A 13542-nucleotide genomic window follows, 5' to 3' on the forward strand; every position below is an offset into this window, starting at 1 on the left:
ACACTAAAGTGATATGAAGGTAAGCCTTCAAAGATATTTTGTTAAGCAGAAAAAAAGCCACCTAAAAATTGTGTTAATGATATATTTAAGTAGGAAAATGGGGGAAACCAGGTATATTACCTTGTGTATATACATATATAGTCTTTTGTTTTGGTTTGGTTTTTTGTTTTTGTTTTTGTTTTCTTTTGAGACAGGGTCTTGCTCTATCACCCAGGCTGGAGTGCAGTGGCATGATCATGGCTCACTGAAGCCTTGACCTCCTGGGCTCAAGTGATCCTCCCACCTCAGCCTCCAGAGTAGCTAGAACTACAAGGCATGCACCACCATCCCTGGCTTTTTAAAATTTTTCATAGAGATGGGCTCTGTTATGTTGCCCAGACTGGTCTCGAACTCCTGGACTCAAATGATCCTTCCATCTCGGCCCACCGAATTGCTGGTATTACAGGCATGAGCCGGTGTAATACACAGATGTCCTGAATATTTGATATCTGTAAAGAAATCTGTTCATATAAACAAGTGACTCAGAACCTAGATTCACTAATGCCTAGAATGCTTTTTCTATGCATTAGTGAATCTAGCCCAGTGTATATAGACTCGTTTGTAAATGCATAGAAAAAATGTTCAAACAAACTTTTTGGGAAAAAACGTTTCAAACTGATGAAGGATTACTTTTGAAGAGGGGACTGGAACTGGAACTGGGGGAAGGGAAATCAGGTAGGACTTCAGCATTTACAATGAGAATATGTTGCATGTATGCTTATACATGATTTTACAAAATAATTTAAAGTACAATAAAATGAGCAGAGTTGCTAGATGTGATCTTTAAGATTCATCTCAAATACAACTTTCAACATCTATATTGACAGTTAGATTTGCTAATTCTCAGAAGAGCCTATGAGTGCATCCATCATTATCAAACAGTATTTGTCTTGTTAAGGATAGTTCTCTATAATAACTCACATCTATATGTCTAAAATACTCACATCTGTATGTCTGCTCAGACAATAATTATGAAGTCTTTGCTATATGGGTTTATAAGATCACACATCCAATTATGCTTTTTAGATAATAAGCCAGACACATTTCAGTACACAGCACCTTGACATCATTACAATAATTAGCTAATTCCAGTTGATATAGTAATATGCATAAAGAGAATTGTAACTAATATTAGCTGAGGAGTAAATATTTTATTCTGGGAATAGATTCTATACAATTTAAATTGCATCACATTTAGGTAACTATAAAGTATTATTTAATGTATACAGTTTAAAACAGATTTTCCTTTATGGTATTTATTGTTAAGTCATAATATGTGTGTTCTTGAATCACATAACTTATAGTTCTTAAAAGATTAAGTATAGACATTCGAACCATAAATAGAATTACACAAATGTTATTTCATTATTTTCCCTCTTTAGTATCTACATGAAAATGGGATTGTCCATCGTGATCTCAAACCAGAGAATCTTCTTTATGCAACTCCAGCCCCAGATGCACCACTCAAAATCGGTGAGAACATTTCTTCTTGTTTTGTGACCCCTTTTTCCAGAGCAGAAAAAATTTTACTGTGTGGAATTTTTAAATATTGCTCCATCTAGTTTTACATCCAGTCAGTTTTCCTGAATATTTGACGCCTGTAAAGGAATAATATGTTGTTTCAGAAGTTTGTGCTCTTTCCTGGAATGTTTATTTGGAAAATATTGCTTAGAAGTTAGTATTCTGTTGCTGGGCACACAAAGGAATCACAGCTTAGAAATGGCAAGGACCACAGGAGATGACCTTGCATTTTATAAATAAGTTTATAATGAACAAAATGATAGAAAAAGTAACACATCTTTTGGAGATATTAACTTTTATTCCACAGATTGCTTGGAGCTTAATTTTAGGTAATAAAGAACTTTGACATAAAATATTTAGCACATATTAGTGAGTCTAGGCTTTGAGTCGCTTGTTTATATGAACAGAGATAAATTAAGATCTGCCTTTCCCAAAATGCATTGCGCACATGTACCCTAAAACCTAAAGTATAATAATAATAAATTTTTTAAAAATGCACTCTATAGAACACTGGTTTCTCAGCAGGGTAGATAAGAATGGGAGCGATTCACAGAAATGCTATGGCTGATCAAATAAGTTAGGAAATGCCAACTTTAAAAAAGTTAAACAAGATTTGTATTTCTATAGGACTTTCCAGAACCTTTAAACTGTTAACGTATAAATTGACATATCATATCCTATGAGACTTTTTTTTAAATTTTTACCAATAAGCATTTTGAAAAACTATAAAGATGAACTTCGGGAAATTCTGATCTTCCCAAAGAAACCTTTAATTAGCACTTTAGAAAAAAATAAATGTTACTTTCCATGTCTCTTCCAAAGCAAATCTTCATTTCAAAAAATATTACAAACTTTATTTTTGATGAATTCTCACTAGTGGAATCTTCATTAAGTCCTCTGAAGGGCATTGCTCTTCTGGTGCCATCCTTATCATGCTAATCTGCCAAGTTCGCTGCATTTACAGATGTTAACACCTTTAACAATTAAGTTGTTCATATCAGGGAAGAGCTCAGATAACATAATGTGCTTTATGAATGCAAGAACCTAAGGAAAAAATCCTGAAAGTCCTGCTGGGCAGCCAGCTTGTTCTCATAATCACTCCTGTAAGGCAGGGGACAGCAGGCAGTTTCCATTTCCTTTCACATCACTTTCAAAGATTTAATCCTTAAAGCAATTTCTTTAAATGGATGGATAGATACTAATTTAGGCAGGAGAGGTTTTCTTTCTGAAGGGCTTCCTGCTGCTTCCACTGATAAGGATCAGGCACCTGTCAGGAAATGTGGGTTTATCTTTGAAGTCTAAAATGGAATTCATTCTGCACCTGCCTCTCTTGAAGAATGCCCTTGAATGGTTTCCTGATGTTTCCTGAGTGCAAGAGATATAGCTCAGCAAATAGATCATAATGGTAGCAACTTTCGATAATCTTTTACCTAGGTAATATTCTGAGAAATAAATAAAAAGGATTCTTACCAAAAAAATCTTATAGTCTTCTTATGAGAGTAAATTCTTATAAGTGAAATACATTAGAGACTGACATGTATTTTCAAGCTGAACAAACCTTTTGATATTTCTGTTAATTCTCATGTCACTGATGAAAGTCTATTTTTTTCTCCTCTCTGTCAATAAATTAAAGATTCTGGATTATATCATTAATTCTGTATTGTCCCTTAGAGTTACTGTTACATAAATTTCAGAAGTAACAACATTAGACAAAATATAACTATTGCAACTATTACTTTAAGAAAAAATAGCTTGGCTGGGCGCGGGGATTCACGCCTGTAATCCCAGCACTTTGGGACTGAGGTGGGCTGATCACGAGGTCAGGAGATCGAGACCATCCTGGCTAACACGGTGAAACTCCTTCTCTACTAAAAATACAAAAAATTAGCCGGGTATAGTGGCACGTGCCTGTAATCCCAGCTACTCGGGAGGCTGAGTCAGAGAACTGCTTGAACCTGGGAGACAGAGGTTACAGTGAGCCGAGATCATACCACTGCACTCCAGCCTGGGCAACAGAGCAAGACTCCATCTAAACAAACAAACAAACAAACAAAAACAAGAAAGAAAGAAAAAAATTGCTTATTTGCTGAAAGCGGGGAATTGTACAGAAGAACAAAGATTAAATATAGATTTATTTGTAAATGTATTTGGAAGTCATGTTTTTCTCCAATTTAAAGAAACACATGGATTGTTTTCTTTAGCTTCCTCTTGGGTGACGTGTTCCCACCCACCTTCACCCCATCATCAAATACAAAATAAATCAAATAGATAAATAAGTTTTATTTTTGAATAACAAATATTTTGTCATAAAAGCTGAGAAGACGTGCTTCATTAAATTTTTTTCTTGTGTTGTTAGCTGATTTTGGACTCTCTAAAATTGTGGAACATCAAGTGCTCATGAAGACAGTGTGTGGAACCCCAGGGTACTGCGGTATGCTCTTTAATAATTATATTTTACTTTTATTGTTATTTGAAATCTATTTTTGTTTAGCAATCTCATTTTTTAAAATTCCTAATATCTCTATTTATAAATGCTTAATATTTGTTGCAAATCTCTATGAGGAAGGCATACATAAATAATACTCAGATCACTTCTTGTTTTCTATGAGAGGTTCAAGGACGTTGGTTTTAGGGCACTGCTGTTAGAATGCCTTTGAGCCAGTGGCTACTCTTAGACCCGCTGGGCAGCAGAAAGACCATCACCACAGAAGAGGGCAAGGAAACACCATCGTTTATAGTTGGAATTAAATCCATGGGCCCTTTGTCACTTTGCTTTGCTTTTCCTTGGATGGAGAGTGTGTGTTTAATTCAGATGGCATATAGGACAATGGTGAGAATGGGGTGGTCCCTAGTTCTTTCCATGGCCTGGCCTAGCCTCACTAAGACAAGGACTTCAGGTGAGATTTTCCTACAGGAGTTCTCCAGTGTCTGCAGATGGACCACAACTGCACTGAGCTCTTCACATATTCCCGCCTCATCTCCCAGAGTGGGCTGAAGGCCTTGCAGTCAGAAAGAACAAACGCTTTTGACCCATACCAGCATAAAACCTGCTCTTTTTTTCTTGATGGTCGAATTAATTTGGCAACAACCTGAAAGCCAATAAAGTTTGTAAAAATTATCAAGAATTCCTAAAATTGTTGTGATTAATGAATATGTCACAGATCAATTAAAATTCTAATCTAAATTATAAAGAAAAAAGACAAGATTTCAAGTTATCAATCACAAGATTAGTCATCCTTTTCTCTTAGATCAGAATATTTTTACACAGGCCAGGTGTAGTGGCTCACACCTATAATCCCAGCACTTTGGGAGGCCAAGGTAGACAGGTCACTTGAGGTCAGGAGTTCAAGGCTAGCCTGGCTAACATGGTGAAACCCTATCTCTACTAAAAAAAATAAATAAATAAATAAAATAAAAATTAGCCAGGTGTGATGGTGCACACCTGTAATCCCTAGCTCCTCAGGAAGCTGAGACAGGAGAATCCCTAGAACCCAGGAGGCGGAGGTTGCAGTGAGCCAAGATCGCACCACTGCACTACAGCCTGGGTGACAGAGTGAGACTCCATCTCTAAAAACAGAAACAAAGAGAATATTTTTACACAAATGTCCTTTATTTCAATTCATCTCTTCAGTGAACTGTTAATCACCTACTGTGTAGTCAAGCCAGTGTGTGGCACCAGGGAGGTGCATTTCCTGCCCTTACACCCATCCTGGGGGCTCACAGTCTACAGGAAAACAGACATGTGGCCAGATGCGGTGGCTCATGCCTGTAATCCCAGCACTTTCATAGGCCAAGGTGGGCGGATCACCTGAGGTCAGGAGTTTGGGACCAGCCTGGCCAACATGGTGAAACCCCGTCTCTACTAAAAATGTAAAAACTAACCAGGCATGGTGGCAGGTGCCTGTAATCCCAGCTACTTGGGAGGCTGAGGCAGTAGAATCCCTTGGACCCGGGAGGTAGAAGTTACAGTGAACCAAGATTGTGCCATTTCACTCCAGTTTGGGTGACAAGAGTGAAACTCTGTCTCAAAAAAAAAAAAGGTAAAATCCAGAAATGCAAACAAAGAAATTATAGCATCTTAAGAAATATTGTGTTGTATGTATCGAAAGCCACCATGGAAACATAGAAGAAGGGTGATATTTTGAATTATCTGTCTTGTTTTCTATAGCACTTATATTTGAGGTCACCCCTGCCCCAGAAATAGACAAAGAAGAACTACAAAACTAACTCCTTTTAACAACTTTTTAAATCATAAAAATCAGATTGGCGAAGTGCGATAATATATTCATTGAAGCATATATGTGATTAAATCCATAGAATTTTAGTGCTGGAAGGAACTTTAAAGTTCATTTATTAACATTCTAATCTTATTAAGGTTCACAGACTTTGACTTCACCAAGATTCCACATCTAGTTGTTAGTGGCTCAGGAATAAGAATCCAGGTATCCAAGGGCCTAAAAAATCATAGAATTTCCCTGTACAAAATTAATATAGGTAAATCAATATAGTTTTATTCATAGACATATTTATCAATTATTGCTTTTATTTTAAAATCTTCATTTTAATTTTTTTTTTTTTGAGACAGATCTCGGCTTATAGTAACCTTCACCTCCCGGGTGCAATTGATTCTCATTCCTCAGCCTCCCGAGTAGCTGGGATTCCACCACACTCAGCTAATTTGTTGTATTTTTAGTACAGACGAGGTTTCGCTATGTTGGCCAGGCTGGTCTCGAACTCCAGGCCTGAAGTGATCCTCCAGCCTCGGCCTCCCAAAGTGCTGGGATTACAGGCATGAGCCACCATGTCCAGCTCATTTTAATTTTTTATACCTCAAAAGTATTACTTGGCCAGGTGCAGTGGCTGATGCCTATAATCTCAGCACTTCAGGAGGCTGAAATGAGAGGATTGCTTGAGGGTCAGAGTTCAAGACCAGCCTGGCCAACATGGTGAAAAAAACAACAAAATAATTAGCTGGGCATGTTGGCATGTACCTGTTGTGCTAGTTACTCAGGAGGCTGAGGCAGGAGGATTGTTTGAGCCCAGGAGTTAGAGGCTGCAGTGAGCTATGATTTTACTACTGCACTCCAGCCTGGGCAATAAAAGGAAACCTGGTCTCAGGGAAAAGAAAAAGTATTATTGGTCATTGGAAGAAATAAAAATCCAAATAACTATACACAATATTAACAGCCTCATGTGCATTCTCTCGTGCTCTTCTATGTCTCTTTGTCCATCTAAGCATTTTATAATATTGCTTTTAATGAGTTAGTATTAATTCTGGATGGAGAGGTCTTAGAAGGAACATTTGAGGTAGACATGAAGGATGAGTAAGAGTTCAACAAGTGAAGAAGTGGCCACAGGGCATTCTTCGTCAGTGGGTACAGGGAGAGCAAAGTCATGGAGGATTTGCAGCATCTGGGGAGTTTAGGTGCTGTTTGTCACTTTGTCAACTTTGTATGACTAGAACATAGAGTTTTTGGTACAGAGGGCAGAAATGGACTTGGAAAGGTCGGATGGACCATATGTTTAAATAATCTATACATCAGGCTAAGGGATTCAGATTTTACTTGGTAGGTAATGGTGATCCAGCAAAGGTTTTTAATCAAGGCAATATTTTTAAATCAGGTCTGTATTTTGTAAATATCTTGATGATAACATTGTGACATATTATGACATGAATTTAAGGAGGAAAGGGATAGAAAGAAAACAGACAAATTAGCTATTGCAAATGCTCTTTTCTACCGCTGTCATGTCAGAAATCTACACACATGCTGATGTCCTTCCTTAGCTTCTCAGCAGATGACATGTCAATCTACTCTTAAATCTAACCATTTACTTTTTAAAAATATTTAAAAATTGTAAAAATACAATTTTAATATATTGTCCTTTCCATAAACAGGCCCTTCATACAAATAATGCCATCTTATAATGGAGGCTTATTTTCTATTATTATTTTCTCTTGCAAATATCCATTTCAGCCTAGATGGTAAATAATGAGGAAACAGGGAAATAAGAGGTTGAAAGTGACCAGGATAATTCTACTATAGGTAGCGGCTTATCAGGAAAAAGTAGTTTGCCATATTATAAGAAAAGGAAGTGAAAGCAGCAAGGAAGCTTGGCGTGGGGGTTGGGAGGTAGACTCTACTTACTTTAGTGAACTATTTTGGGGATTGAGATGGAAAATAAAAGTGTTTTGTTGGCTCTAAAGTGCTAAACATAGAAATGGAATTACTATTATATAGGCGGGGGCAGTCTTGGAAGTCAAAAACGAGTAAGTTTAACATATTTCTTTAGCAGACCAAGGTTCCATTTGTATGTAAGTAAATATATATGTGTTCATACATACTCTTGACCCAAAGGAAATACACTAAAATATTACCTCACAGTGGCGGCCAAAGAGGGGGTAGGGTTTTAAGGATACACCTGTGTGTAGTAACATAGGGAAACACTGGAAAACACTTGGGAAAAATAGAAGTCACAGTAATACTAGGGCCCAGGAATAGATAACCTAGAGCAGAGGCAATATCTAGGGTTTTGAATTAAATACAAATTTTAATATAGTTATGAATATTTGTTTCATCTATCTTATAAAAAATTAAATTGTTAACAGGTAAAGCTAAAACCCTCTCTGAAGATCAGTTCTAGCCCTTTCTTCCCTCATCACAGATAGATACTCTCATCAGTCTGGCATGTATCTTTCTGAGGATAAGTTGGTGGGGAGGAAACTGTCCATCTATAGAAAGAGTTGGAAATGAGAGCCAAGCTCAAGACTGGTGAGAATCATTATGATTCTATAGAAAGCAAAGACTTTACTCAGAGACTGTTTTATATTCTTTTATGGCCACAAGAGGAGACAGAGGAGAGCCTCAGGAAAAAAAAAAAAAAGTGTATTAAACTTACACATCCTAGAGACAGGAGGCACAGCAAGCCACCCAGGGCCACGCAGGAAAGAAGACACCAGGGTGCTCAGGAGGCAGAAGACAGGAGAAAGGGAAGATTTAGGCTACTGCCTTTTGGGGTATTTTCTTGGGAAAGGCAAGGCAAGGCAGGGTGAACATTTTAGGATTGGCTAGTTTGAATAATTTGTCTGGGTTGCCTGGCTCCTGGCTCCTGGCCCTGGGATGATTAAGGCAGAGGAATATCCACTCCTGGGGTGTACAGGTCAGATGGGTGAGGTATGGCACTGGACTGGTTAATCGGTATGTGAAAGGCCTGCTCCAGGCTGGGCGCTTTCTTATCTTTCAGAATTAACAAGCCACAAGAGAGACAGGCTCTCTGCAACCAGAAAAGCTTTTTAAGATGTCAAAAACATCGTAATATATATAAAGAAAAATTTAAAATATTTACAATACAGAGACTTTACTTTTAACTTGAAAAAGTGTCTGACACCCATATAATTGACAGAGATGAGATGCGAGCTTGTTTCATTGCTTGTTAGGGTGATTATATCCAAGGCCGATTATCCTTAAGTGCACTGTGCCTAGTTTCTACTTTTAATGGAAGGCTTTTCAAATTACATCTTGTGAGAGACTGGGTGTTTATGTTATACCATCTGTCATTTCTCAGGAAGTAAAAAAGGAAAAGCCATCCATTCTGTCTCTTTCATAGAACCTTTGCCCCAGGCTATTAATAACAGAGGGTTCTCCTATAAGTGAATCGCAAAAGAAAAATCACAGATGCTTCATGTTTAAGCAAATACTCATTATTTCCTGGGAAATGTGCCCAGTCAAAACCACACTCCAGGCCAGAAAATTAAAATTTATGGTCCAGATAAGTGAAATCAATGATTAGTGTTCAAAAATAACCCATGAAGAGTTCAATGTTGAAGGGATTCTCAACATCTTGTGGTTGAGAAAATAAGCAGGTCACACAGACAAAAAAAAAAAAAAAAAAAATCGATCAGGCCATAGCTCCTAATAAATGTGCTACAATGTAACTATACAATATTAACTGCCAAAATGTTTTAACTGGTCTAGATATTTAAGGCTTGAAGTTTGTGGATGTTTCAAACCCACCCACGCCAATCCTAGAAAAGAAAATCAAGTTGTTACAGTAGAAGAGAAACCACTATGTTAAAGGCTTAGGTTAAAAAAAATTATGTCTAATACCAATTATCTAATTTATTCATAAGCTTAAGTATGTTCATATTTCATATTTGTACTTGTCTTTATTAAAATTCTATTTTCAGAGTCTACAAGCTGTTAGGAGTTTGTTTTCTTTTGGCATTTGCCAAGGTCTCATTATTTTCTGAGACAGTCCTACTGGCATAACTCAGAGGAAGTATTAATACATAAAAATGTCCCGTGTGCTAAGCTTCTAAGCGTAACAGTGTTTCGCTATTTTCAGGCTTTAGTAATGGCAAATATATGTTGTGCTTCTATTTAAGCCAAAATGAAGGCTAATTATTAACAACTGAAGAATGAGTTCCTACGATATGCAAAAATCCCTGTACTTAAGAGTCTGCAGGTGCCTACTTCTACAAATAATATTGTAGAATAATAATATTCTACAATAACATTCCGAGTTTCCATAAAGAAGGAATACATATATTTCATATATACTATGACTGATTCAGTCTTCAAAACTCGCATTGCTTGGTAACCAATTAATTGTCATAATTATCAATAATTATAAATGGAGGTGGTATAATAAAGAGATGATTAAATGTGGCACTTCAGCTATTGAATGTGAAGGCATGATGAAAGTGTAGAATGACAGGTAAAAGAGAGATTCCCTCACATTCCAGCTCTTAAAACTATCCTTGAATGATACCTCCCAAAGGATCAGCAAATAGTGATGGGCTAACAAAAGTCAGTGTTACCAACCTGATGTTCAATATTAAAACCACACATATATTGCTCATCTACCCTAAGGCGTGGTAGGTCTCCACAGATATATGGGTGACTACAGGGATGGGCTGGCCATATTTGGCCCTGTTTACCTGATGCTCACAGGCATAGATTGCTGGTTGTTGTTGCTGTTGTGGTATTGTTGTTGTTCATGTTTTTGTGCTTTACTAGGCTTGGAAGTCAGATGGCTGTTCCTACATCAGACTTTACCTTGAATTTGTTAGTGAAACCCTCTAAATCTCAGTCTCCTCAACTATACAATGGGAATAATAAGAACATTTATTTCATAGGGCTATTATAAAGAATAAATAAGATCATGTATGTGAAGTTCTTGCACAGTACCTGGTAACTAAAACATGCAATGACTATTAGGTGTCACTAAAGTCATTATAATGAGCATCATCATCCTCATCTTTTTCTTATTACTGTTAAAAATGTATCAATTCCTTTTATTAAGCAGTATGATTTTTCCATTTTGTCCTCACAAGAGTAAGTCCTAATATTTGGGGAGTTGGTTTGAGGTCTTTGAAATTACTACATCTCTGCCACAGTTCTTTAGTTTAGAAATAAAAACACTCATTAAAAAAAAATTTCTCGGCCGGGTGTGGTGGCTCACGCCTGTAATTCCAGCCCTTAGGGAGGCCGAGGTGGGTGGATCATGAGGTCAGGAGATCGAGCCCCTCCTGGCTAAACCCGTCTCTTCTAAAAATACAAAAGATTAGCCAGGCATGGTGGCGGGCGCCTGTAGTCCCAGCTACTCGGGAGGCTGAGGCAGGAGAATGGCGTGAACCCAGGAGGCGGAGCTTGCAGTGAGCCAAGATTGCGCCACTGCACACCAGCCTGGGCGACACAGCGAGACTCCATCTCAAAAAATAAAAATAAAAATAAAATTTCCCCCTAAGATTTAAATGACATTGATGGTTCTAAACTTTATTGTTTATGGCCATTTTTAAATAGTTTTTTAGATTTTTAAACTTATTAAATATGAATGTGATAGTTCCTGAGAATGGAGAGTGGTTTTAATAGGGTAAACCATTAAGAAAAAGGTAGAGAAAAGAAATGTAATCTTTTTAAAGACTACTGGTTTTCCAAATAATAGTTTTAGAAATTTTGCTGTTTTTACTAGGTAAATATGACACTTCCTACTGGGTAAGTATGAAGTTACAGTGAAAAATGTATCCTTCTGTGTAACTTAATATATACCTGCTTAAAATTATTATTCCAAAATTGGAAATGATTGGACAAAAGATGGGATTTGTTCCTTAGTTTTGATGACTACAGGAAGACAAAGTCTCCTCAGTGATCAGACACTGAATGAAACAGGAGATATGCTGAAGTTCACTGAGTCATTTCCAGCATCTGATCTGTCAGTGCCACTTTTGTGCTGGGAGTTCACTGCATTGTATTTATTTATGGAGGTCAATGAGCTGCTCAGAGATGACCCTGTGTTCTGACAGCCTTTATCAGGAAAATTCAAGTTTCTTTGGATAGCTATGGGACTGTGAGTTTCTGAAATTTTTACAACCAGAGAAAAAAAGGATATTTTAATTTAATATTTTAATAGGTTAAAAGGATAAATTTAAGAGTACTTTATTAAAAATAAACAGAATAATCTTCTCTTCCTCACACACACGCATTATACAGAGCCATTTTCAAGAATCCAGGAACTAAAAAGCTTTTAAATAGGAATAATTTCTAGGGAGCTTATTGGAACATATCAAGCAGACCTTACATTTGAACATGTCATATGAATATTACCATTGAAAGTATTTCTTAAAATGCTATTAACAGAACAGTTTCTAAGATGACACAGCACAATTAAGCAAGTCTTGTCTTCCATTAGTGCCTATTCATGATTTCAAGGATGATTCCACACACTTGCCACATTGCTACTTTGAAAAGAAATAACCCATTAGATTCACTATGCCAAAATTTAAGACAAATTTTCAGCAGCTTATAGTTGAACAGAAGAGATCTCTGCTTAACTCTTAACAAAACAGAAAGTTAGGTTAGCCAATAAGCTACATTTTCTCTAACATGAACACATATGAAAAATGTAGGAAAATTTAAATAAAAGAAATATATCTCATAATCTAAAATAGAAACTTTTAGTATAGTTTCACAAAAGGCATAGTGTTTGTGTTCATTTCCAGAAGAATAAATAGCTTAAGTGAAATAATAAGAGTCTTAAATTATACTGTAATCCAATCAAGGAAAGGACGATCTCACCCAAGAATGAATTAAATACCCAAAGTGGTAACTTCATTTTTGCAGTGAACTTTTAAAAAATCTAGTTAATTAAATGCATGGTAAAATTCCAATTGCACTGACTGTAACTTTCTACTTGACCGGCTCGTGTGCTGCACACTAGGGTTCCTGTGTGGCTTTTGGACAATGGGAAAGCGACCACGAGGGAAGGGGAGAGGTAGTGAGGCAGAGAATGCTAACCAGGTGTGGAGGGTACCCCATATCCATCCCCCCTCTTGACCATAGCCCTACTTTCTCCCTAAGGAGATTGTGTCCCCAAGCCGTCATATAACTGCCACAGGCATGCTTGCAGCATCTGAGTCAGTTGAGTAGTGCCGGGTAAAGGAAAAGTAGGGACAGATACAGGGTGGTGAGGAAGGGTCATCCAGAGCTCATCTTGTTCTTGATCATGGAGAGGAAAGGGACTCTGCAGGTTGGGCATGAGCTTAGTTTAAGCTGTGTTAGAAGTTTGAAATCTGAAGAAAACTGCGTCTTTGGAGTCTTTATATTGGTTTGGTACTGCCCTAAACAAAGTGGTTTCTGTGGAACTTTAGTTGTATAAAACAATCAGGTTTTTTGTCATTTAATAAATATTTGTTGTGCTTCTATGCACTAGGCACTGTTGTATGTTGTAAAGACATAGCAGTAAAAACCAGACCAAAAGAACTCTTCCTTAAGTATACTGTAATACATTTTAGTGGGAGAAGATGACAATACTCATGTAAAATATACAGAAAGAGGTGATAATTTCCCATAGAAATTATAATATAAAGTTGGAAAAGGAGCCTGGGTTACAGTTTAAACAAGGTAATTAAGGAAGGCTTTGTGTTAGAATGGAATATATAAGCAAAAGTTTGAGAGAGAGAAAGGAGAGAGCAAACCATGTACA

At 37.0% G+C, this 13542-nt stretch overlaps 1 protein-coding gene across 3 annotated transcripts in view; it reads left to right on the forward strand.

Moving 5' to 3' along the window:
• Window positions 1-13542, forward strand: part of CAMK4 (calcium/calmodulin dependent protein kinase IV) — a 256607-nt gene that overhangs the window by 217297 nt on the left and 25768 nt on the right. For 2 of the 3 annotated variants that reach the window (XM_009240947.3, XM_054555813.2), the window contains 2 exons: window positions 1422-1512; window positions 3917-3991. In XM_009240947.3, coding sequence (XP_009239222.1) covers window positions 1422-1512; window positions 3917-3991 — 166 coding nt within the window. The remainder of the gene's footprint in view (window positions 1-1421; window positions 1513-3916; window positions 3992-13542) is intronic. The other variant, XM_054555812.1, reaches the window with a different exon arrangement.

Source organism: Pongo abelii, chromosome 4 (genome assembly GCF_028885655.2).
Source record: "Pongo abelii isolate AG06213 chromosome 4, NHGRI_mPonAbe1-v2.0_pri, whole genome shotgun sequence".
NCBI classification, from domain to species: Eukaryota; Metazoa; Chordata; class Mammalia; order Primates; family Hominidae; genus Pongo; species Pongo abelii.